Here is a 27,208-nt window from a genome sequence, read left to right on the forward strand (position 1 = left end):
ATGAACAGTTACACCCTGAAATTCCTTGGCTTGACACAATGGAGGTTTATTTCTTACTCAGTTCCATTTGGGCTGCTCAGGTGCTCTGTTCCTTCTTGTGGCTGTGCAGTCAGAATAGGATGGTAATGCCAAGCTCCTTGCAGTAGGGAGGACACTGGTGGAGAAAACACACTGACTTTGAATTGTCTTATCCTCAGAGTGACACACATCATTTTTATTGACCAAAAGTAGTCACATGGTACTAACTAAGCCTGTAAAGGAGCCTAGAAAATAGAGCAGGGTTGGAGTAATAATTATTTCTGATACATTCTTCTTTCTTTTGATCTGAACTTTGAATTATATTCTTGTTTAATATTGAGATCTCTTACTATCACATTTTCCTTTCCACCTAGCCATCTTTTTTTCTGACTGGTTCCTCTTTCTCTCCCTTCAAGTTCTCTCCATAATTTAAACAAAGCCAAATATTATTTCCACTCTGAGACCCTTTGACCCAATTTCTTTTCTATTATTCTTCTTCTAAATGTCACTTCATCTTTCTGTGCTTTCCAGGACTTTTGATTTTCTTATAGAGATCCAACCTACAAAGCATGACAAATCATTTTTTTAATCCCCATTTTTTTGGTTGTTACCGTGTTTTCTAAGGTCCTGCCATGACTTTCTACTACTCACTTACTAAATGTAACTCATCCTAGTCTGGTCTTAATATATACTGCTCTGTCCTCTCTTTCTTCTGGAATGATTGGTACCTAAATCTGACCTCTCTGCAGCTGAATTTTCAGGAGCACTCCCAGACAGGCATCTGACCATATATACTACTAATGCAGATATGTGTTTCCTGGTCCAAAGTGTCAGATCCTATAGTACCACGGCTACAGTGTTTGGCATGGTTCTGGGCATATTATAAGCACCTAAACATCTGATAAAAGTGCACCATTCTGTGTCAAGACTGTTCTTCACAAAATTCAGTATATGTGTGCAATTAACAAATAATTTGTTAAACAAAAAATAATATCAATCAATGAAGAAACAATAAGATAAATGGAAGCAGCCATTTCAAAAAGAGCAAAATAATATATTCCTTCTGAATCGCAGGGTAAAAAATTGTAGCATCTAGTCATGCTATTTGCAGTAAAATTTAAATTCTTATGTAGTCCTATTGAGTGAATATTGTTCCATGGGCCCTCAGTGAATGCTTTTTGTAGTCAGCTGTGTAGTGTTAACAATTTGTTTATAATGATTGTTTTCTTATTTTATGCAGCTTCCTCCAGCTTTGCACCACAATTTGAAAAGAAGGGTTATAGAGAGATTCAAGAAATCCCTCTTCAGCCAGCAGAGTAACCCTTGTAATTTGAAATCTGAAATTAAAAAGGTATGGTATTCTATATATAGCAATTCTTTTGCTGACAAAAACACATCATAAGAGATACATTTTGTACCTCCTTTACTTCATACTTTAAGCTCTATCCTCTATTAAAGTTTCTTATTGCTGCTTTAGATACTAAATTGAGGATATGTCTTTGCTTCTGATTTTCTCTAATCCTGTGGCCCTTATTTTTACATAACAAATGGATAGCTTTTTCAGTATTTTTGTATGTTTTCCTAAGCAAAAGTAATATTTAATTTGAAATGTGTATATTTTAGCCTCTTCTAGATTATTACATTCTGATATTTTATTAGAATAATCTTCAATAAGCTCCAAAATTGAGATTTGTCACTCTGAAGAAGTCATTTAACCATCTGGGGCCATTGATTTTTTATTATCTATGAAAGCTGACTGAACTATTTCTAAGGTTCTTCCATCTTAGATATTCTACAATCTTCTAGACCTTCGATACTAGCAGACTTTTCTATCTATACATATAGCAACTAAACTACAAAAATACTAAATCAACTGGGCAGAAAGAAAATTGTTTACCTCTGGTTAACAAAACTTGATGTTGGAAAATCCCTTTGTCCTGGTTGGTAGACCTTTAGATGCAGCCCTAGAAGTGGCCATAAGCTCCCCTGAAAGCCCCAAGGTACAAGCAATTCAGGCCCACCTAAGTAAAGACAATTGGTACCACCCCAATTTCATATTTTTTAGAAAGTTTCATCATATTTTTAAATGAGTAGCATAGTCATGCTGCCCGTGAACTTTTCCTTTAAGATTTCACTTTCCTTTAATGCATCAAAGCTTCAGCATAAACTTACTCATTATTTAGAAACTATGATAGGCTCTTTGATAAGAAATGCAAACAACATGGTTTAGCTTTGTTGTCTCACATCACTGGTATCTGCGCATACACCAAAAACAGATGGGGGAAAAAGACACAGCTGCAGGTAAAGAAAACATAAAGCCTACTCCATCAGAGATTAGAGAGCAAGGTTTCTTTCCTGGGTTGTGTTGGCAAATAGGGCCAAGAAACAAAGCTGAAGGAGATCAAAGCAGTAGAAGAGGCTTCATATATTTATCTTATGATATTTATATATTGTATCATAATAAACACATTTTTAAAAGACAAAAGCTTAAATCTCCCATGAAAAGATAATATGTTGCTTGGTTTTTTATTCTTATTAAGGTCATATAACTCTTATTTTTTATTCTTACTAAGGTCAGAATAATCTGGTTTGAGCATAGACTTATTTTAACAGAAATCCTAGTTTTATGAGATGAAAGCATCTGCTACAAACTGTCTGAGACATAAAGGTGACTTCAACTCCCACTGAGTGATTTTCCATCAGTGCTTCTCTTTATTTTCTCTTTTATTACTTGTGTTTTTGGTTTTGCAACTATTCCTCACTTTCTTTCCTCTCCTGATAGAGAAGATTTTGTTTGTTTGTTAAATTCCCCCACCCACTCCTTGTCTTCCTTCCTGTGCATTGTGGCAGCATCTCTCACTGGGCATTTACCTTCTGATACACCTTGTCTGGGAAAATAAAAACAGGAATTGATAGGGTGGTAGTAGATGTTTGGGAAGCATGGGTGAGAGAACCCTCAGGAATAGACTCATCCTTATTGTTAACTTGTTTAAGAGGCAGATTATACTCTCGTATAAAGACTGCCATGGTTCTCTTCTCTGATACTACAAGCCCATGGTGGTCTTTGGGACATCTAGTATGGACCTTTAGGTAGGGAAAGGCCCTATATATTGTTTTAGGGCTCATGATCAACAGATTTGTGGTTCCATTCCTCTACAGGCAGCTTCAGGCTTGCGCCATCTCCCCATGAAGTTGGATGATACCTTCATGGGGGTGTATCCTCCTAGTCAGAGAGGCAGGCCTCCTGGGCGCTAAAGAAATCCTCAGCTTGGGATATTAAAACAATTCCTATTCTTTACCACCGAACTGAAAAAAATAGCTCTGACAAAAAAAACCTTTCTTAATTTTCCCTGTCCAGAATTAATCTTACCTTTCTCTATGAGTGAAATCCACTTTTTCACCTGTATTACTGTGTTTTAAATAGCTTTTTATCTACCTTACATTCTGTTTCCCCCAAAGTTAGTGGGTGTGTCTTATTTATCTTTGATTCCCCAGGGCCTTGCACAGTGCCTGGCATGTGGTAGGTACTTAATGTTTAATAATTGGAGATAGGATATATAATACATTAATATATATTCTGTATAATATGTAGTTGTTCTATTCTTTATTGGTATACTGATAAAATATATTCATATATGTAGCTTTCCTGGCTTCATCTAAACTTAAATGAGAAAAGTTTGTGACCTCCATTTTTACCCCCTTTCTGATATAATCTTTTGATAGCAACAACTTTTGTTCATAAATGGATTTTTCATTCCCCGTATAACCATAGAGGAGTGGCCAATTAGCCTTTGACTGACACAGTCACCCCATACCAGGGCCATAGGAGCAGTAAGTGGTGACAGCCCATAAATGCACTTGATTTCTACCTTTCTCACTGAAACTTCTAAAATCCACGGGCCCTGTGTCCCTAGTTTGAAGGAGCCATTATGGGATGATTGTGCCTACTTATTAATAGCCTAAGACCCAGAAGGATACAGAAGATTCAAAAAGTGCAAAAGCCCTTTTCTAAGAAATTAAGCTCTTTATTTATACCTCACCTAAATTGGTCTTCAATCCAGTCTGCTCAATCTTGGCTAGAATTGCGAGGGGAATAAAGCAACTAAGTAATTGTATAGGTACCTTTGGGAACTAGGATTTTCAGCATGGAGGAAAGGGGAAACAGCAGCAAGATAGAAGAGATTCATTTAAATTGGAATTGGAAGTATCAGTGTGAATGAATATGAGTTCATGATAAATCTCATCTATTAAAAAATATACACATTTCCTAATATTTTCATTGAAATAGTCTAGAAATTAATCAAGCAGCAATGAGCTCCTCCACCCATGACTCCTTGGGGATATAGCTGGTTTTGGTCTAGAGCAGGAACTGTACAAGATTAGACTGGAATATTTGGACATACAGATAGCATAGTAAATATGGTGTCAAGGACTACTGAGAGTATATCAAAAGTTCTCAGGAGCCAAACTGAAGAGGCTCCCACTGGCTATTTATGGGATAATTGGAACATCAATAAGAATAATAAATTGAAATCATTAAATAAAGTTTAAACCCAAGAGTTCATAATACCAAAAAAGAAAAAAAGAATCCCTCATTGGTTACCTTTGGAAGATGCTAAGTAACCAACTTATTATATTGAAAATTGTTTACATAGGAAAGAAGAAAGCTTTTATTCTGCCTTTCCTTTATGAATTCTATCCCATGTTAACAAAATCATTGAGAGGAAAAGTTGCTTATTGTAGAAGTACTTAAGCTAATAAGTGCAAAAGGGATAAAGAATATTCCCGTTTTGCAGTCCCTATTTAAATGATAGCACCTAGATATGATCACCAATGGGGGTTAACATCACAAGAAGGAAAATCAGGCATTATATGCCACCTGATGGCAGTGTACAGCACTGTCTATGAAATATTCTTGCTAAAAGCTTGAATCTACATCTGATTAAGGCTGTAGATTAGAAGTCAGCAAATTGTAGCCCTCAGGCCAATCATTTCTGATGCCTGTGTTTGTAAACAAAGTGTTGTTGCAACGCAACCACAGAGGTTCACTTAATACTGTCTATGGCTGCTTTTGTTTACAGACAAAGTTGAATAGCGGTTACAGAGACCATATGGCCTGGAATGCCAAAAATATTTACTATCTGATCCTTTACAGGAAAAGTTTGTCAGTCTCTGCTCTGGATCTAGCTATCTACCTGCAGCAAATACAGGGGACAAGAGAACATGTTTAATGACACCAGGGGGATAATCAGCAAAATCCAGCTAAGAAATCCATAGGAAAAGTGACCTGTTTTCTTCAATAAATAAATTTCAGGAAGAGGGGAGGAGGAGAGAAGAAGGAAAGAAAAGGGAGAGAAAGAGTGTGGAGAAGAGGAGAGGGATTGCCTGTAAAGATTAAAGCATTTTAGTGAAAATAACCACTTGCAATATATGGAATTATTTATTCCTGACTTAAACATAGAAACTCTAAAAATGTTTGAAATATATACTTACAAGAAAGTTGGGAAAATTAAAACATTGATTATATATTTGTTAGAGAGTCATGCACCACATAATGATGTTGTGATCAGTGAGAGACTGGATATATGACAGTGGTCCCACAAGATTATAATAGCATAATTTTACTGTACCTTTTCTATGTTCAAATATGTTTAGATACATAACTACTTACCATTGTGTTGCGGTTGCCTACAGTATTTAATACAGTAAAATGCTGCATAGTTTTGTAGCATAGGAACAATAGGCTCCTATTGCTCCTATTGCTAGCATATAGCCTAGGTGTGTAGTAGGCCGTAACATCTAGTTTTGTGTAAATACACTCTATGATGTTTGCACAATGATGAAATTGCCTAATAATGTGTTTCTCAGAATGGATTTTTGTTGTTAAGCAGTGCATGACAGTATTCAGGAATCAATAACCTCTTAGGTGGGATAATTATATTGTGGTTTTGTTTTTTAAAAAAGAAATCTATCTTTTTTAAAGAGCCATGCTGAAATATTATGGATAGTGTGATATGTTGTACGGGATTTGCTTTCCAATTCTTGAGAGTGAGACAAGGTAGGAAGGGAAGTGGGGAAGATTTAAATGAAGCAAGATTGAACATGTTTTAACTGGGTAATGGGTACGTGGAATTCATTGAATTGTTATCTTTACTTTTGTAAATGTTTGAAGTTTTTTATAATAAAAATATGTATGGGTTTTTTGTTTGTTTGTTTGTTTGTTTGTTTTAGTGTATTCTGGGCTTCTCCTAGATCAATTACTGGGCATTAGCATTTTGAAAACAACTCTCCCATCAAAGCTGCCAGTTAGAATTGGACAGGTTATGTTCTGTTCAAGAGCACCTGGATGAAGAGACTGACTGGGGTTGCATCCTTTGGAAGAAGGGAGTGACTTTTTCTAATTTGCACTAAGACACAGTAGGGGCTAGTTGGCTCTCTAGGAGTTGGATTAAGGATTTTTTGTTTGTTTTTTGTGGTTTTTTGCTCCCAGGTGATTCCAATTTGCAGCCAAGGGTGAGAATCAGTGGCCTGGTAGGATCAGTGTTTCTTACATTTCATTGTTTATATCAATCATCTGGGGATCTTGTTAATGTGTGGATTCTGATTCAGTAGGTCTGGGGAAGGGTGGAGATTGTGCTCTTCCAATCATCTTCCAGGTGATGGCTGCTGCTGCTGCTGATCCAGGGACACATTTTGAGTGGCAAAGCTATAAAATATAGTACCTGCGCACTGTGAACTTATGGTATATCCAACAGGCCTGAGACTTTTTATTAGAAAGACAGGTTGTCTAATAGGCCAAATATTTATCCAGATGCAATTGTATCCTGGAGCCAAGATTCTGCATTTCTATCTAGCTCCCAGATGTTACCGATGCTGTAATTCTATAGATCACGCTTTTGATAAGAAAGCCCAGACAAAACCCAGTAACATTTTCCCTGTGTTATTACCCAGATTGCTTCTTGTAGGCATGGGCGTTTCTGACATTTCTATTTAGTTCCTAATCTCTGCTTCAATGCAGATCAGCAAGGTCAAGTTTGCTTTATGTAGCAGCTGGCACTTTAATTCCTAACTCCAAGTTTTCAGCTCTTTTCCAAGTAGGCAGGTTGCTTGGGTCCTCAGACTTGAATTAATGGCTCTTTATGCATATAATAATCATGACTTAGATCTGCCCAACTCTTATTAGGGCCCCATAGAGGCATTGTGAATCAGCAATGCCCAGCAGCAACCTGTTCTGAACAAGTAGAGAAGCTCCTATAGCAGGGCTCTCCTGCCCAGCCAGGTCAAGCCACCATTCACTCTTCCTTGACATCACCTTCAGTGTTGAGTCAAGTTCCTGGGAGGATGATCTCCTAGTTGTAAGTAGTGTAGAACAGTGGTTTCCCAGCCTTCTTTTAGTTTAGGGATTTTCTGTTAGGAACACAATCCTTGCTGGAAATGTAAACACCACGGCAACAGGAATACTTTTGGCAGAAAGGGGGTTGAGGGTGAGGTGTACATCCCTGGGGCTTAGAAAGTGTGGTGGAGCCAGTGATGGGCCATGCATGTATGGGTCCACATGCATATGTGCGTTTGTGTGTGTGTGTGTATAAGAAAATAGTGAGTAGGAATACTGGACATTTCTGTTAACAAAATGTCCCATAGAAAGCTAATAAAAACTCATATGGAGAAGCTGTAGGTTAGAAAAGATAAAAAAAATTAGGCAATCTGTTGTATCTTATAATAGTGTAGTTCAGTCAAAGAAGATAAGGAAAATCTGAGGGAAGTAAGACCGGAAGACTGGCGAGTGCAGAGTGATGAAATGTGTTGAAAATTTTCTCACTTCTGGCACCTCATTTTATTTACGTTTGGCTCAGTTTCCTTCAGAGTTCTACCTCAGTTGATTAGATTCCCCAATATTGTGTGTAATTGTTCTACAGTGAGGATAACCCTATTTTATCATATGAAAAAGATATAGTTTGGGAAATTTAATAAATATTACATGTATAGTTTCTTTTTTTTTTCTATTTAGGTTTTGCCTAAAAAGTACTATATTCCCAATTGACCAAATAAAGGATAAAATTGCTCAATACTTGCTCAAAAATCAATGTTTTTTTTGGGGGGGAGAGGTAGTAACAATGATACAGTCTGTTCTCCTTAATATATTAGTTTAGTTCAAAAGTATATTCAATCATTTGCTCTTTAGAACTGTCGGTGTCTATTCAGAGCAGGAGGGCCCTATTATGTCAGCTCAGAATGAGGCTCTTACACATCCTTTCAAACAGTTTGAATGCTAAAAAGGAGGTACAACTATAAGCTGAATGCTCACAAAGCAAAAAAAAGGGCTCACACAACATTGGCATTAGACTACTGAACCATCTCATGGCCTCATCCAGCCACTGGGGCCTCTGCTTAAAGATGTTCTGCTGTGTCCTCCATATTTCCACCTGCTGGGTGAACATTTACTTTGCCATCTGGCATGTCTGGAATTAGACTCACCACCTTCTCCTCCCTTCCTGTGTCTACATCAGTTTCCTTGAAAGCGTCAGTTTTCCTTCAGCTCATTCTTTAAACCTCACACTTTTTCACCTGCTCTGCTTCATTTCTTTTACCCCCTAAGTCATTAATGCCTGAGTAGTCTGTAGTCTCCAAGGTTCTGACCTTTGATGTAAGTCAGCCCTAGCTTCTGGCCCTGGTTCTGCCACTTAATAGCTGTGTTTCTTGTGTAAATTACTTTCATTCTCCATTTCCTTGTTTGTAAAAGGGGGTAATACTTGACTTAGAGGGTAGTTGTAAGAATCAAATAGAATATCTAATGTGTCTAGAATGTTGTAAGTATCCAATACATGTCAATTAGTGCTACTATTGTTAAATAAGAATATTCAGTCTTCCATATCCATTCCTTCCTTTGGTTGCCATCTAGTCTAAGTTCTGGGCCCTTGTCTCTTGCATTAGTGTCACAGCTTCTTTGCAGATCTTCTTGTTCTCCAATCTATCTTGTCAGACTAATAGTTATTAAGCATTTTTTTATTAGCATACTCAAAAATCTTAGTAGATTCCTGTTTTCTGTCTCATCATCTAAACTCTGGGATCCAGCTTTCCAGGTCCCCCTTACTTGTAGGAGCCTCTTCATAGTCTGTCTGCATTCACCCTGATGATCCCAGCCCCTCTTAAACTGTTTTGTGTGTTACATCCAGGATGAACCTTTCAAAACAGATCATGTTACACTTGTACACACACACACAACACAGAAAATCCTTCAAGGAACTCAGTATAAAATGCCAAAATCAGGTCTAACTCCTGCCCTTCTGTTCACCCTCATCTCGTATCACTCTTGCCCCTTGCTGTCTCCACGTCAGCCACCAGGCCCTTTCTAAAATTTGTTTATCTAGCATGCTGCTTCCTTTATAGTCTTGTACATGCTTTTTCCTCTGCCTGTAATGTTCTTCTCACCCCTTCTACTCATTCTTACTCATTCTTTCAGCTCTTGGCGTAAATGTCACTTTTTCATGGAAGCCTTTGCTGACTAAGTCAAATCTATCTGCTACCTCCTAAAGCCACAAACCTATCTTTTGATGCATTTGGAACAGTTGCAATTTTACATGTATCTAGGTGGATATTTCACAGACCTATTTCTCCTTAAGTAGTTAGCGAACTCCAAGAGTATAATTTTTGCCCATCAATGGGTTTTTTCATTGTTTGGACCTGTGCTTGGCACAAAATAATTGATTAAAAATAATACATTAATGAATGGAACTTGTTTTCCCCATTTCATCATGAATGCCCATATCTCTATAACATGGAATCATGTCATATCCCTGTCATCATTTTTCCATTAAAATGCAATGCCCAACCTTTACCTCCAAGTTCTCCCTACCTGGAATGTCCACTTTGATTGCTATGATTTACCTAAATTTATCCTTCAAAGATCAGCTCCAGTGTTTCTTCTACAGAACCTCTAAAAAAACCATGCTAGTCTTCATGAAGGACCCTTCTTTTTGTCAGTTTACAAATCACTATTTCATTTCATAGTTCATGATTTATGATATCACCCTATTTTTTCACATTATTATCTTGTTTTCCTAGTCATATTACAAGTCTCACAGAAACCAGATCATTTCTGCATCCTGCTCAGATCATAAACCATGCTGTCCAACATATACTAGGGGGTAAAAAATAGTTTGCCAAAACAATGTGTATATCTAGAAACTGAACTGCAAAAAGTAGCTCTGGGAAGTTCTTAGAATGAAAGTCAGTGTATCTGGGATTCATCACAAAATGAATTTTAGTCCTTGCCTTCTAAGATCTCTCTAAGAATTTCCAGTTCTTAAGCTCAATGAGGCTTCCAACATGACATAAGCACTGGAAATCTCGAAAACTCCTCTCTTCAGGGTTTGAGATCAACGAAAAGGACTTGTCCTTGTCATCTTAAAATGGCAATCTTGACCTCTCCAAGTCACAATTCACATAATTTTTTTTAAGGCTTTAAATATCTTTCTGCCTTTGAAATCTTTAGAATTCCAAGGTATAAACTTAATAATTAAATTAAGTAAGCTTTTTATAATTAGGATGATATTTCAGGCAGCCAATTACTCCTGTGCTAAACCATATGAAAAATTCCATCTGAAGTCATTTGAAAGGTAATACCAGGAAATCACTTTCAGCATCACAAGACGTTAAAAAGCTTAGTTGTAGCCACCTACAAGCTGGGATATGAGACATACAGAATGCTCAGGGCTACCTCCATGATACCCTACAGCACAGATCAGAAAGTTATTAAGTGTGTGACTATCAGGGCCTCCCGTATTACGGTATTTATAATCTTACAATCTTGTCATATTACAGATGGGTTATATATTAGTCCGTTCCCAGGCTGCATGAAGAAATACCCGAGAATGGGTAATTTATAAAGCAAAAAGGCTTAATTGACTCACAGTTCCACATGGCTCGGGAGGCCTCAGGAAACTTACAATCATGGTGGAAGGCACTTCTTCACTGGGCAGCAGGAGAGAATGAGTGCAAGCAGGGGAAATGCCAGACACTTATAAAACCGTCAGATCTCGTGAGATCTCACACACTATCATGAGAACAGCATGGGGGAAACCACCCCCATGACCCAATTACCTCAGTTATCGGTTATCACTGATAAAAATGGATATAATCATATATTTTTTTCCTTAGAGGGTAGTAGGTGTTTGTCAACATGGAGACTAGGAAATCCATAAATGATTTGTATTTACAATATCCAAAGTACATTGATAGAAAAACTTAATTTTAAATTGCTAATATAAAATATTTTAAGGTATAAATGCATAGTGAGTACAATGAGGTACATATACAGCCTCATGAAGTTTTATGAACACATTTTCACCCATACGACCACCACCCACATCAATATATAGAATATTTCTAGCTCTGCAGAAGCCCCCTTTGTGCCTCTTCCCAGCCACATTACATCTCCTGCCACAGTGTAATCATTACCTGATTTCTGTTACCCTTGGTTAGTTTTGTCTGATTGTATTAGTCTGTTTTCATGCTGCTGATAAATACATACCAAGACTGGGAAATTTACAAAAGAAAGAGGTTTAATTGGGCTTACATTTCCACGTGGCTGGGGAAGCCTGACAATCATGGCAGAAGGCAAGGAGGAGCAAGTCACATCTTAAACGGATGGCAGCAGGCAAAAAGAGAGAGAGCTTGTGTAGGCAAACTCCAGTTTTTAAGGCTATCAGATCTTGTGAGACTTTTTCACTATCATGAGAACAGCACAGGAAAGACCCACACCCATGTTTCAATTACCTCTCACCAGGTCCTCCCATGACACATGGGAATTGTGGGAGTTACAATTCAAGATGAGATTTGGGTGAGGACACAGCCAAACCATATCACTGATGATGAAAATTTATAAGAATGAAGTCATACACTATGTATTTTGTTTCTGGCTTCTTTTGTCCAACACTCAACCATGTTGCTATGAGTATCCATAGTTTGTTCTTTTTTATTGCTTTGCAGAATTCCATTGTATGAACACACCATGATGTGTATCTATCCATTCTTTTCTCCATGGACAATTGGGGTTTTTCCAGATTTTAGTTATTATGAAAAAAAGGTGTGATGAATATTCTTATACATATCTTTTGATGGGACATATGCACTTATTTCTCTCATATAAATCCTTAAGAGTGAGATTGCTGGGTCATAGGGTAGGCATCTGTTATTAAATTGTAGTGTATATTGCCAAGTAGTTTTCTCAAGTGATTGAACAATGATGTATTTTAACTCATAAAGTATATGAATACAAGCTAACTACTATTGCATAGTACAAATTATGCCATTTTTTCTGATTTGTTATTATGAATTTATATTTTAAAAGTAACTTAGGCACTAAAACTTGGCCAGCCCAAGTGATAATTGGAATTAAAGGCGAAAGGAGGTTGAAAAACATTTATGGTCTAAAATTCTACTTTAAAAATTCAGCTTTAGAGAAAGGCATTAAATGATTGAAACTTTAATAAATACTGTCATTTGGCAAATTACTCTTTCCTTCAGAGTGCTGGGAATTAATAATAGGAGATTAAAATTAATTAATAGTAATTTAGAAAAGTGTATTAAAAAACTTATTTGGCCAGATGCGGTGGCTTACGCCTGTAATACCAGCACTTTGGGAGGCCGAGGTGGGTGGATCACCTGAGGTCAGGAGTTTGAGACCAGCCTGGCCAACATGGTGAAACCTCATCCCTACTAAAAAAAAAGAAAAAATGCAAAAATTAGCTGGGCATGGTGGCAGGTGCCTATAATCCCAGCTACTTGGGAGGCTGAGGCAGGAGAATCACTTGAGCATGGAGGTGGAAGCTGCAGTGAGCTAAGATTGTGCCACTGCCCTGCGGCCTGGGCGACAAGAGTGAGACACTGTCGCAGAAAAAAAAAAAAAAGAAACAAAAAGAAACTTACTTCCCTTGATCAAACAAAAAGGAATTATTCAAAGCAGATACAGGAAAAGAAATAGTGATTTGAGCTAAACATATTGTTCTGTTGAATAATTGGAGTTTATTCCTCCCATGCCTGATAAAAATAACATCTTGATGTCCCAGCTTCATGCCAGTATTTTTATATTCATTTTTCTTTTGCTCTCATAAGGCCATAAAGTATATTTTTTCATATGACCAGAGAATTGTCTAACTTGCTTTCACTGTAATTTTGCTGCATCCAATTTATAAGTTCTTTTGGAAAGAAGATTATTTCTTTATCAATTTACAGGGGATTGAAAACCACAGAACACTAAATTTTCTGTGCAGAGACATACGGAAATGAAAAACCCCACACAGACGTCTCCTGCCATTTCCTTCTGAGTGTAAACTAAGAAGTGATTTTGCTTTTTCTATTTCAGTTATCTCAGGGATCTCCAGAACCGATTGAGCCCAACTTTTTCACAGCAGATTACCATTTATTACATCATTCATCCAGTGGAAACAGCATGTCCCCAAATGACCCTACAGGTAATAGTGATCAACGTGGGTAACCTGGCTTTCACGAAGAAATATATTGTTTGGATCAACAGCTATTTCTAAAAGATTATCTCCAATTTTTTTTTTTAAATAGAGCTTATTTTGATTATTTATGGCAATAGTTGGAAGGCACATATGGTAGGAATCTAGAAATTCCCTGAAATGTATCTTACCCAGTTGTGGCAGCTTCCTTGATCATTTATTAATATCATAAACAAATAGTAGAATCTGTGTGGGTGACTTGTATTTCCTTTTATTTCTTTTTGTTTATCTGATGATGGGAAATCAAATTTCCTAAAGCATATAGGGAGATAAGGAGCAGAAATAAAGAGTTTAAATATTCAAAATAGAGAAACCTTGAAACTCACCTGAAGAATCCACATTAGACACTTGAATTTTTTTCTCTTTTACATAAAATTCACATAGGGAGGCAGTATAGCATAGGGATTTAAAGGCACAGATTCTGGAAACCTGGGTGCCTAGATTCAAATCTTGGCTAAACCATTTAGTAGCTGACTATGGACAATTATTTAACCTCTCTGAACCCCAGTTTCCTTGCCTGTAAAGTGGGGATAAATACTTGCATCTTAAGGTTATGGTGAGGATTAGAGTAAAAATAAAAAGTGCTTGTCTATTAGTGGGGGCTCAGCATAATTGAACTCTTCTTGTCGTATCTGAATTTGGAGAGGAAGCTTTCAAGCTACTCTTAGGTTTCAGTACTCTTAAATAATTTTTGAATCTTTATAAACGGTAACTATGTCACTTGGAGGAGTGGATAGAAGTGAAGATTTTACAGTTAAATGAAGACTTGCCATCTCTTTAGCTTGGAAAAAATGCTCACTTTTGTTGTGCTTTTGTTGTTGACTGAACGAATTATTTCGTGAATTAATTGACAAACTTTCCTTTGGTCTTCTGGGATAAAGCTAACCCCTATGCATGCAGAATTTTATTTAAAATAATCCCTGAGAAATCCAAGATAAAATGTTGTTTAAAGTCATTTGCTTTTAAAAGCATTTCCAAGACAGGGAAGTTTATCTGCAGGCCAAACTTCTCCTCATTATAGAAACTCTGATGAAATGAAGAACTTTGATAAAAGTCTCTCAAAAACCTGAGGGTGAGTTGACAAACTCCTCCCAGGGCAGCTGGATGCCCCACCCCAGAGCTGACTAGGCTTGGCCCATGTCACAGCCAGCTGGGCAAAAGCAAAAACAGCAGAGCCTGCCAGTACTGTGGGGAATGCCTTTAAAAATGAGCTGCCAGTACTCTGGGGAATGCCTTTAAAAATGAGCTACCAGTACTCACATTTTCATGTCTCTTCTTGACCCCAAAGCCATTCTCTCTTCTCTATTTGAATTGGCAGAGAAGTGGCCTAGGCCTCTACATGTCAGTGTTGATTGCTTTGAGTGAAAGCTGGTCAACACGGCTTTGGGTGGCATCAGAGTGGGTTAAGGTGCTGGTATACCAAATTCTGATCAACCATCATAAAGTCTGTCCAGCAAGACAATCCCAAGCAAAAAGGACAAAGCTGGAGGCATCATGTTACTTGACTTCAAACTATACTACAAGGCTTTAGTAACCAAAACAGCATGGACTGCTACAAAAACAGACACATAGACCAATGGAACAGAATAGAGAACTCAGAAATAGGACCATACATCTGGAACCATCTGAGCTTTGACAAACCTGACAAAAACAAGCAATGGGGAAAGGATTCCTTATTTAATAAATGGTGCTGGGAGAAATGGCTAGGCACATGCAGAAAATTGAAACTGGGCCCCTTCCTTACACCTTATACAAAAATTAATTGAAGATGGATTAAAGACTTAAATGTAAAACCCAAAATTATAAAAACCCTAGAAGGAAATCTAGACAATACATTCAGGACACAGGCATGGGCAAAGATTTCATGACGAAAATGCCAAAAGCAATTATAACAAAAGCAAAAATTCACAAATGGGACCTAATTAAAGAGCTTCTGCACAGCAAAAGAAACTATCATCAGAGTTTACAGACAACCTACAGAAAGAGAGAAAATTTTTGCAATCTATCTATCTGACAAAGGTCTAATATCCAGAATCTGCAAGGAACTTAAACAAATTTACAAGAAAAAGGCAACCCCATTAAAAAGTAGGCTAAGGACATGAACAGACACTACTCAAATGAAGACATTTATGCGGCCAACAAACATGATAAAAAGCTCAACATCAGTGATCATTAGAGAAATGCACATCAAAACCACAATGAGAAACCATCTTGTGCCAGTCAGAATGGCAATTATTTAAATGTCAAGAAACAACAGATGTTGGCAAGGCTGTGGAGAAATAGGAATGCTTTTACACTGTTGCTGGGAATGTAAATTAGTTCAACCATTATGGAAGACAGTGTGGCTATTCCTCAAAGACCTCGAACCAGAAATACTATTTGACCCAGCAATCCCATTACTGGGTATATACCCAAAGAAAAATAAATCATTCCCTTATAAAGATACATGCACACGTATGTTCATTGCAGTACTATTCACAATAGTAAAGACGTGGAATCAACCCAAATGCCCATCAATGATAGACTGGATAAAGAAAATGTGGTACACATATACCATGGAATACCATGCAGCTATAAAGAGGAATGAGATCATGTCCTTTGCAGGGACATGGATGGAGCTAGAAGCCATTATCCTCAGCAAACTAACACAGGAACAGAAAACCAAACACCAAATGTCCTCATTTATAAGTGGGAGCTGAACAATGAGAACACATGGACACAGAAAGGGGAACAACACACACTGGGGCCTGTCGGGGTGGTGGAGTGTGTGAGGGGAGGGAGAGCATCAGGATAAATAGCTAATGCATGCTGGGCTTAATACCTAGCTAATGAGTTGACAGGTGCAGCAAACCACCATGGCACACATTTACCTATATTACAAACCTGCACATCCTGCACATGTATCCTGGAACTTAAAATTAAGTTAAATGTAAAAAAAAAAAAAAAGTCTGGCCAGCCATGGTGGCAAATGCTTATAATATACAGACGTTGGAAGGCTGTAGGCAAGAGGATGACTTGAGCTCAGGAATTCAAGACCAACCTGGGTAACATAGTGAGACCCTATCTCTACAAGATGATGATGATAATAGTAATAATAATAATAGTAAAAATAAACATTTTAAAAGTCTTCTGGCAATAAATATATTTTTTTCCCTCTAGGCAGCTATATGAAAGGGTGAGATCTTTGGTCTCTTTACATCTGTATCTGCCTCTCTGTAAGAATCAATTTTCTTTCTAACGTATATTTATTCTTCTTAGCCTGTGGATTAGGGAGAGTTTCTTAATCAGAAAACAACCATCAGGTAATTTGCATTTGGAATCACCCCTCACTTGCCTTTAACACATACACACACACACACCTCTAACTTAATTGGACACTATGAGCAATGCCCCTTAATCTTCATATATCATTTTGTGATGGCCATGCCCAAGGAAGTCAGTTATTAAAGAAAGAAAAACAAAACATTTGAATATTCAAAGCCAAGGCAGATGCTTTGGAATTTGCTCGTTCCATCTTTATCATTAAGAAATTGACCTGTTTGCCCTATGGTTGAAGTCATAATTGCCAGTAAAAATAACTAAGAAAATGTGAACCCAAATGTCAGACTTTCCATAGTTTATCTTTTTTAGGTTTACCAACCAGCTTTGAATTGGAGGAAGGAATAACGTATGAACAGATGCAGGTGAGGTTTTTGCAGTGTCTCTGAATGATTTTATTTTGTTGCTTTTAATTCAATACTAACCTGATTTTTAAAATTTTAGATTGTGATTGAAGAAGTCCTTGAGGAAAGTGGCTATTACAATTTTACATCTAACAGGTAACAGCTAGAGTTTACTTTCAATTGTGAAAGATGAATTGAGGTAATCAGATGTTAGATCTAATTTCTCTATCCTTTATTCCAGAGGGTTTTTTTTCAAATTTTATTTTAAATACTTTTATAAAATATCTTTGCTTACACTAGATACATCTATAAGTAGAATATATGTGCCCATCTTTTGTGCGGACACAGTTGCTGTATTCTCAGTTGAAACAAAAAGGGTGATTGCTTAGTAGAAATTTATTCCAATAAAAAATAATAAACATAAGTAAGTGGAAAAGCATTTCTAGATCGGTTTTTTAAAAATCAAATATTTGTTTGTCTCATTCTAGAAGAGCTGAAAACTCACTCCTATCACTTAAATCTACCCACTATTTGCACAGAAGGCTAGGGACAAAGTGCAACTGAACAAAGAATCATTTCTTGTGAATTTGAGATATATTTGTGGAGAAGAGACTTTGCTATTGTATGTTGCCATTTGTTTACCCTAAATAAAAAACCTCCATTTACTGGAGCTGTATGTTATCTTCCAATATAGCTATTATTGTTGTTCTAAGAATATATGCTATTTTATCAACCACATCAATTTTTATAATTTTAGTTTTGGAAATAGTGTTGGCACAACAATTTGAGTACAATTAGTTTACTAAGAAGTTATTCAAGAAAGATTTTATAATCAAGCAAATTAGCACTGTAGTTGATTGGAGCCTGATCCCACTGGGGAAATCTAAGAGCTGGTATAGAACATGTACCAGGGCCATCCCACATGAAGAGTGAGAGAGCTGAGGTATTTATCCTCCAATCTCCATCAGTCATTGTTTAAGGCCTTTCCTTAGGAAGAGTTAATTCCCTGTTTTTTTCTGGCCTTTTGTAAATATGAACAAAGAAGACTCCAGGGGTCAGAGAAATCCTCAGGGAAAGAAATGCAGGTATTTCTTTATGAATTTCTTTATGTATTGGCAGGTAGAAATCCGCCAGCATGCTTTGAAGTGGAATAGATAGGGGTATGGGCGTTTACAGTGTCTGCTACACAAGAGTTGTCTCTTGACTTACCTAAGGAGCCTACTCATAGCTGAGTCATCAAATTGATTGCAAGTATCCACACACACACACACACACACACACACACACACACACACACACACACACTCTATATGGGCCACAGTTGTTTTAGGAGGCATAGTCCTTTGGAGTCTATTCTCTCAAAGTGGTCTTTTATGCCTGGAGGGACTGCCTTCCTTTTCAATTATTGAAACTATTTTGTGACCACCATTTAAATTATTCCAGAAGTCTTCACCAAAGATGACTAGTAACAAAAGGAAGAGAAAGAGGCTCAAGAACATCCTGTTAAGGTCATTATATAGAAATTAGATTCTTTTTTAAGGTTAGTTCAGTCTCCAGTGTTTCTTCTCCTTTTTCTTCTTCTTCTCCCATTTCAAGGAGTTTTTCTTATGAATCACAAGTAAAATTATTCAACTACTTGCTCTTTTGACTGGATAACAGAGTTTCAAAATACTACCTTTATAAATTTAGATCTGTTGTGATTTATAACTGCAGAGGAACGATGAGTAATTCTTATTTTCTAAAGATATATCGTTAATAGAAATTACCATCTCCACAACTATTCTCCTCCCACCATCCCTGGAGAGATTTTTGAATTTTCATTTTCTATTCAAGGTCTGAGTATATCCACCCTTTCATGGATAGTATGAATGTTTCTGTTTTTAACTCTGAGCCTTATTATTTCAAGTGCCCTTGGCTTGTACTGGGGCAAAGATCACTCTTGTTATTTTATCTGCATTTTCTCAGAAACTTGGGATCATGGGCAAGGAGTGTCTTCATATTTTTTGCAGAAACATTTAAGGAAAACATTAAGGAAAACTAAGTGTGCAAGGAACTTAAGGAAGCTCTTACAAGAACTTTTATTTTCCCTTTATTAAAAAATATTTAAGTCTTATTTTGGAATTTATCATTATTCTTTTTCAATTCTACTTTCATTAGGTTTTAAACAGATCTAGTTCCAAAAACATATGGCTTTATTGAAAGATACTGTAAATTTTCTTATTATGATAAACAGATAATAAGATGCCTTATAACAAAGGCAAAAAATTATTCAGTTGTATTTGTAATTGTGAATCTATTATGAAGGTATGATGAAACAGTCAAGTTTAAGCAATACAAGTCAATACAAGTTGGGTATTGCATTAAATTTCCTTAAAGGGCTCCAAATTAAAATGAATCACATTTAAAAATCCATATATCCATGGTATTCCCTTTTTGGCTTCTTTTTTTTTTTTTTTGAGATGTAATCTTGCCCTGTTGCTCAGGCCAGGCTGGAGTGCAGTGGTGCAATCTCAGCTCACTACAAACTCCACCTCCTAGGTTCAAGCAATTCTCCTGCCTCAGCCTCCCGAGTAACTGGGATTACAGGCGCCTGTCACCACACCTGGCTAATTTTTGTATTTTTAGTAGAAACGGGGTTTCTTCATGTTGGCCAGGTTGGTCTTGAACTCCTGACCTCAGGTGATCCACCTGTCTCGGCCTCCCAAAGTGCTGGGATTACAGGCATGAGCCACTACACCTGACCCCCTTTTGGCTTCTAATAGCAATGATAGAACATATCTTGGGAGAAAAACTGTCCAGAATTTGCTTGTAAAAATAACCCTTGTGTGTGCCTAAAGCCACTGTTTGTTTACTAGTGTTCCAAAATAATTCCCAAGAAATAAGTCAGGCTTAAATTAGAAGCACCTAATAATCCACAAACTGCAAATAACACATAACTCCAAGTACAAATCAGATTAGCTGGTACTGTCATGCTTTTTTCCACAGTCAAAGGGTGGAGGGTGCTAAATGTCACAGCATATGTAGAGGTATTTAGAATCAGTATTTAGAATTAGTAGACTGCATTTTTCCCGAGTAGGTTTCATAGAATGGGCAATATTATCAAAGATGTTAATAGATAGTCTCTGAAAAATAAAGTTTCATGACCACATATATTTGGGAAACTCAGAATGTACAATTTTTTATTTTTGGAGAATATTGACACCTATTGCCATATTAAAGACTCTGAGATGTACTACAGGAAAGAAATCTGTTGACCTTGTTTGTTGACCTCAGTGTTTTCCTCACTCTTTACATGGAACACAATTGAGGAAAGCTGTTTTAGCTATGTGGTTGGAAATGGGGAACACTGTTTTCACTCCTTCACCAGGGTCTACCCAGATCCCTGTTGTTCTCATTGGCATGGTCATCATTGTCATCATCATCATTGCAAAATTTGTCTTAAATGAATTAAGCACCATGCTGAGAAAGTTACATACATAATTCCTGTGTTATTCAAGTTTACAATTCAAGACTGTCAGTTTGAATAGTGCACACATAATCTAGCCAGCCACTCACTAAAGGATTAATTCAAGGTAAGGTACATTTTTGGCTTAAATTATAGGTTTTATATTTAGTTAAGGAAGAGAATAGAGAGGTGCCATTTTCAGACTGAAAGTCTCAGGATAAAGCCATTATCTATCTTTGAGAAAGATTTCTGGAACTGTTTAAATCATGAGGAGACTGCTTGGACAGTTAGGAAGAATGTCTCAGGCATAAAATGCTGCATTAGAAAAAGAAAATGGTAACAGGAACCGAAAGAGCAGCAAGGACCTCTGACCAAGGTTGGGTATTTCTCGTTTCTGGGCTTCTGGGAAAAAGGGAGCTAGGACCGAGTTGGAAAGAAGAAAGCTGTGTAAAGAAAGTTAAAGAAGGTCGAAAAGGCTTGGCCAGCCTCATAGCTGTTCCCAAAGCAGGCTCTATTTTTGATCATTTGCGTGGTTGTATGATAAATTACATTTTACGTACTTAAGCATTTAGGTCGCTTACCAGAAGGGTGCAACTTAATATGCCTTAATTTTATCATTGTTGTTTGTGAGGATAAAATCATTTGAGTCAGGAATAAACAGATAATGAGCGTATAATCTTTATGAATATACTTATGTATTACATTAATATTTTATTTTTAATAATAAAATATGTTGAGAAATAACAATATACACGATAACAAGAAATCTACATTGAATCCACTTGAATTGCTTTATTTCCCCAATTGACTGATAAGCATGTAAAATAGTTATTTTAACCTACACAGGTATTCAAATGTACAAGCTACTTTGAATGAGTATTTGTTTTTCTACTACAAAGTGTTATCAGTTCCTTTTGAGTTCATAATTTGAGAAAGGCCTTGTTAGCACCAGACTTCAGCCAAAGGCAGCTTTCTAAAAATGTCCCCATCCCAACAAAAATAATCTTTATTTACTGTGATTTATTTACTTATATGCCTGAGCCCCAGTTTTTGAAATTGAATGTATGAACTAAAATATTTGTAACTATAGAGAATTCTTTCCACTTCTGAATCTTATAGATATCATTCCTATCCATGGGGGACCAAGAATCACCCAACCAAAAGATGAAAATGCTGCATTTTGAGTGGACTTGATTTTCTCAGTGAAGTTTGAGTTCTGGACTTCAGCCGCTATTGCAAGATGCCCAAGGATTGGGTGCTGCTAGAGGGTGTGGAAAAGACCAAGATGCCATGGGGCCTGCAGGACTTCTTTCTGGGGGTCCTGTGCTGGAGTATATGACAGCTGCAGTACTTGAGGGCTTCATTGCCAGAACACATTATATACAGGATGTCAGAGCTGTCAGTGTGCTGCTGGGAGAAAATGCTGCAAAATTCATCTCTGTGGGGGTGGGGGGAAAACCCAAAAACAACAACAAAAAAACTCTCTTACAGAATTTTCCTCAACATTAAAAAAAAAACTTGTCATATTTTTCAAAGGCACATTTGGTACTCAGAATTGCTAAAAGTATATTTAAAGGCATCTAGCCTTCTATATGTAAAAAATATTTTAGATAAAGACAGTTACAGGACTCAGAATAATATATTGGGTGATTCACTGTATCCTCCATTTTTATATTTAAAGAAATTCAAAATATGTGATTGAATTTTTTTTTTTTTTTTTAGTGGTCGGGTTGGTTTTCGCTTAACCACTTGGGTGCTAGTGGTCTTGAACTGTGATACAGTGTAGACAGTATTTGTAACCTTGCACAGCCTCTGGGGGTAGCTGTCAAACTGTCAGATTTAAGTTAGACTAATAGAATATATTGCTGACAGTGTGTGTATATGTACATATATGAGGGCGGAAGGAGAGAGGTTTTGATTAGACTAATGCTTTGCTGCTAATCAAACTTGTAGTATTTTTAGAGCACTTTGAAGAGTTTATAGAATCTATGAAAAAGATGCAATATTCCTCATCCTAAATCCCTCCTTTTTACAATTACCTAAATTGTTTATGAATTGTTATTGTTTAGGAATTTGAAATGAAAAATAAGTTAAATCCCTTTTTTACTCATTGAAGCAGCTCGACGAAAGTGAAATCAGAATGCCAAACTGTGTAACATCCTTTATACAGGGAGAATTATGATGAAAATCTGCTAGATTCTCACTGGGCTTAAACTCCTTCCCTTCAATAGGCTTCTTAAAACTCTGGTGTAATGTCAAGAAATGCCCTCATTGTGAAATCTGTCTACACTTCTAGCTACCTAAAGAGCAATTTATTCTACGTAATTAGTAACCTGAAAGTTGAAATTATATTTTTTATTTACTTTTCATGGAGTTCTGTCATCCTTGTTTACACTGATTTTTTTTAGTATAATTGAATCGATTTTAGTTCAATTTATTTACAGTGGTTGAAAGACCATAACCTTCTTCCTGTATAGTATGAAAATCTACACTATTTTTTTAATGAGTGTATTTAATACTTAAATTATATCCAAATTCCCTTTAATCATACACTAATGCTTTTGAAGATTGTCAATGGATCTTTCTTTAAGCCAAATTAATAATTACAGATACACTGTAATGTAAGATAATAGATGCAAATATAGTAATGAAAATTTCAGTTTCAGCTTTCAAACCAATTCTATCCATATGTGAAATTCATAAAATCAGAATGCTATGATACTGATTTACCCAGGGAAAATTTTATTTCTGTTCCAAGTTAATTTGAACCTGCACTTATAATTCTTTATATCTTTCAGTGTATGAAAGGGGCACATTTCTTCTTCATGCAGGAAGCACAGACCTGGAGGGGCACAAATTCTGATTGTGGGGTGAGAGTTTGAAATCAAGTTATTTCCCAAATGGTAATATATAGTAAACAGAATTTAGGAAAGAACAGTATTCAAAAGGCATACCGTGGTAAGAGAAGATAAATGGTTTACTTGAAGATGTTTTAAAGTGCATATAGTTGGTCTTATTGACCAGAAAGTGAGCAAAATGTTTCCATCTGACTCTTTTTTTTTTTTTTTTTTTAAAGACAGAGTCTCACTCTGTTGCCCAGGCTGGAGTGCAATGGCGAGATCTTACCTTACTGCAACCTCCGCTTCCTGGGTTCAAGCAATTCTCCTGCCTCAGCCTCCTGAGTAGCTGGGATTACAGGCATGTGCTACCACGCCCAGCTAATTTTTGTATTTTTAGTAGAGATGGGGTTTCACCATGTTGGCCAGGCTGGTCTCAAACTCCTGACCTCAGGTGATCTGCCCGCCTTGGCCTCCCAAAGTGCTGGGATTAGAGGCCTGAGCCACTGTGCCCAACCATTGCATGTAACTCTTTTAGGTGATAGGAATGGGCATTTATTATGTTAGAAGTCAGTGAAAGTTAAGTAAGTAGAAGCTGTCCTTTTCAACAACAGCTTCAGGCCTATCAACTCTATGTGGATAGATGTATTGTTTTGCTAAAAGTATGAATATGCTCTATTTGAATTCTCCCTAAACTACCACAATCACTGAGTCTATATTTTCCCATTTCTCTAAGAGAAAGTCAGGCTCTGGCAAAAGCACCGTTTTGTACATAGTCACATCCCAACAGTGAAGTTAACTTTTCAGAAGCCTTTCTAACTCAAATATGGAGCACCTCTCCTCATGACCAAGAATGATCATTTTGTTTTGATTCTCCAAACTGTCTATTAGTACAAAGGAGTTGTTACATGAACTTAATAGACCTCCTAATCTTTTCTTGATTGCATTTATATATTTTTTCCCTTTCTCTTGTATAATTTTTAATGATTTGTTGTGCAATGAAATCCCTACGAATGCACCTAATTTCCGTAACTGAATATTTTTATGGAATAGAATATGAATAAGTCTTTTCGGAGTATTTTTGAAACACAAATGCTTCTGTTAATTATGTTTCGATCCACCAGCCCTTTCTGAATTATGTGTACTTGAAACCTTAATTTGCTTTTTAAAAGCAAAATGTTTCATTCTCAGGGAAGCGACTGCAGCAGGAATATTTGCTTGCTTGTTGTTAACTTTATCTTCCTCCAGGCAGGTAGTCTTCAAATGGAGTCTTCAAGGGAATAGTAACATGGACACTTAGACCCACTGCTTGTGGATGAATTTCAGAAACCTAAAGAGATGCTGCTTGTTTATTGTGGACATTTGTGTGGCATTAGGCAGTGTTCACAGAATGTTTAGGCATTCTAAAGCAGAACACAGTTAAGAAACACTGTTAGGAAATTTACTCAAATGATATAATTGATTAAGAGTTAAGGTCTTCCTGTAAGTATCATCTATGACTCATTAAATACTATGAATTTGGATGTCCAAAAACAAATACAAGACTGGTTATGTACAATTCCAGAAATATCATTAATTAATCACTCATTTTTAAGACGTGTGAAGACTGTAATATTGGCTAGTGAATTTTATCAGTATTAATATGCATAGAACCCACATTCCTCTTTTTGATTTGATGTATTATAACATGTATGTGTTGCTATTTTTCTCTTTTTTTGAAGTGGTGAGGAATCATGCACAGTCAGTATGCTGGTTTCCTTTAGAAATGACTTTAGCTTCTGTCTGAAGGCAGGAAAAACTTCTTTTTAAGGAATTTTCATCATTGCCTTTTACTTTTTCTATGATGGTTTTCATGAGCACTGAAATCACTTGGAGAGGCAATGCAAAGAAATCTATCTGAAACAGCTTCTTGGCACCCTGGAGTTACAGCCATGAAGGGCTCCAACGTAAGGGAAGCTTAATGCTTCCGAATATTGACATTGACTCCTTGGGTGAAATTCTGTCCAAATATAAAATTCTTCATGTTCAACAACTAAATGTAATAAATGAATTTCATATATAATTATATGATATCTTTGAGATTATATCAGTTATCCTTTTGTGGGAATTGACAGCTTTGGGTAGATTATTTTTTCAGTTGAAATGTGTTGCTAACAATTTCATATATACTTATATGATATCTTTGAGATTATATTAATTATCCTTTTGTGGGAATCAACAGCTTTGGGTAGATTATTTTTTCAGTTGAAATGTGTTGCTACCCTTGAATGCTGTTTTTCATATTGATAGGAAGACACAAATTTCTCAGGGAAACAACTTTGTGATAAAGGAATTCTTATGTATGTCATTACAGTAAATTGCATATTGTAAATATGACTGTTGTGGTTGATTATAGTCCCGCTGTGATGTTGTTTTGAGATTTGCAAGAGGGACAGGAAAGATTTTATGAGTTTCATGGGGTGACTGATAGATATGGCCAATTTATGTATTTTTTGAGTTCATGCGCAATAGTTGTTTTTAAAAATGAAGATCACATACCCTAAAATCACAGCTGCATACTTGCTATGTGAGGTATACTAGATGCTTTATTGCATGTATGTAACAATTGTCTAATAATATAAAAAAATTAAGATACAGTGCATTGCTTTATCCTAAAAGTAAATGAACTGTAGTCTTAATTCAAAACTGAATGTTATTCCTCAAAACATGAGAAACTGCCTTTTTCTCCCCTCTCCTTTTGTACTGTGAAGATTTGCACTGGCCCCATCTACTGTATTTAGTGATAACAGAAGTGTGTGACTGTTTAAATGCTGTCATTTGGAAATAGCTTACCTTTCTTTCTCCTGAACAAAGATGGAACTTTGTCTTTATGTATGGAGGATTATGGCTGACTGTCATTTTGACAATCAACAAATTCAGATGGATACTCGGAATTGATATGGTGAGTTCACAAATGAAAAATTAGCTGAAGTTTTTGCAAACGTGAAAAACTGGTCCCATAAAACATGCAGAGACAAGTTTGTGCCAGAAATAACAAACCAAGAGGAACAACTGCTTTAAGGCCTTAGCACCTTTAAGTCAGACTGTGAAGGTCACTTAACAAAATGATGTTCTTAACCCATGATTTAGCTCTGCATTTCAAGTGCCATTTGAGTCAAGATTCTGAAATAGAATATAAAGCTTGTAAGTGGCTATTAAATTTTAGCTAAAACTCTTGCCCTCCGTGTTCTATGTGTTTGCCTCATACTGCAGTGAATTTTGGAGGAAATGGAGCTGGTTTAGGGATACTTCATGTCATGACAAAACACATGAAGTATTTACATGAACCTAACCTTACTTTGAGGGAGGTTAATAAGTGTAAGCACTCAGAAGGGAAACCTTGACTTGCTAAAGATTAAGGATCTTTCATGGAGGTGGAACAATCTTCAAATAGAAATTATGTTTTGAGAAGTCGGAGAGCAAGAAGAAGGCAAGGAATTCCCTAGTGCCTGGGTCGCCCAGCAGGCTGCCCACTAGCGGGTGAGCAATGGCAAAGGGTAGCTCCAGAGCTTTCAGTGATTCCTGCTGCTGGGTTTCCCAGAAGCAGCTGACCAGATGCTTCCCCAGCATGCAGCTGTTGTTGGACGTTTAGCCAGGCACCGTCACCAACAAGTTGACCACCCAGAACAGTAGCAAAAGGCCCCAAAGTCTCTTCATAACCTGCTGGCTGGTGGAATCCGTAGG

The 27,208-nt window shown here is 36.7% G+C and overlaps 1 protein-coding gene across 6 annotated transcripts in view; it reads left to right on the forward strand.

Moving 5' to 3' along the window:
* NEK10 (NIMA related kinase 10) overlaps positions 1-23,460 on the forward strand; it is a 248,764-nt gene extending 225,304 nt beyond the window's left edge. For 5 of the 6 annotated variants that reach the window (XM_032162265.2, XM_058442269.1, XM_058442271.1 and 2 more), the window contains 5 exons: positions 1,259-1,369; positions 13,382-13,490; positions 17,172-17,224; positions 17,304-17,359; positions 21,768-21,945. In XM_032162265.2, the coding sequence (XP_032018156.1) occupies positions 1,259-1,369; positions 13,382-13,490; positions 17,172-17,224; positions 17,304-17,359; positions 21,768-21,816 (378 nt within the window). In that variant the 3' untranslated portion in view covers positions 21,817-21,945. Of the gene's footprint in view, positions 1-1,258; positions 1,370-13,381; positions 13,491-17,171; positions 17,225-17,303; positions 17,360-21,767; positions 21,946-23,446 lie in introns of those variants that run through there. The other variant, XM_058442270.1, reaches the window with a different exon arrangement.
* Positions 23,461-27,208: the final 3,748 nt, after the last annotated feature.

Source organism: Hylobates moloch, unplaced genomic scaffold (assembly GCF_009828535.3).
Source record: "Hylobates moloch isolate HMO894 unplaced genomic scaffold, HMol_V3 SCAFFOLD_8, whole genome shotgun sequence".
In the NCBI taxonomy this organism is placed as follows: domain Eukaryota; kingdom Metazoa; phylum Chordata; class Mammalia; order Primates; family Hylobatidae; genus Hylobates; species Hylobates moloch.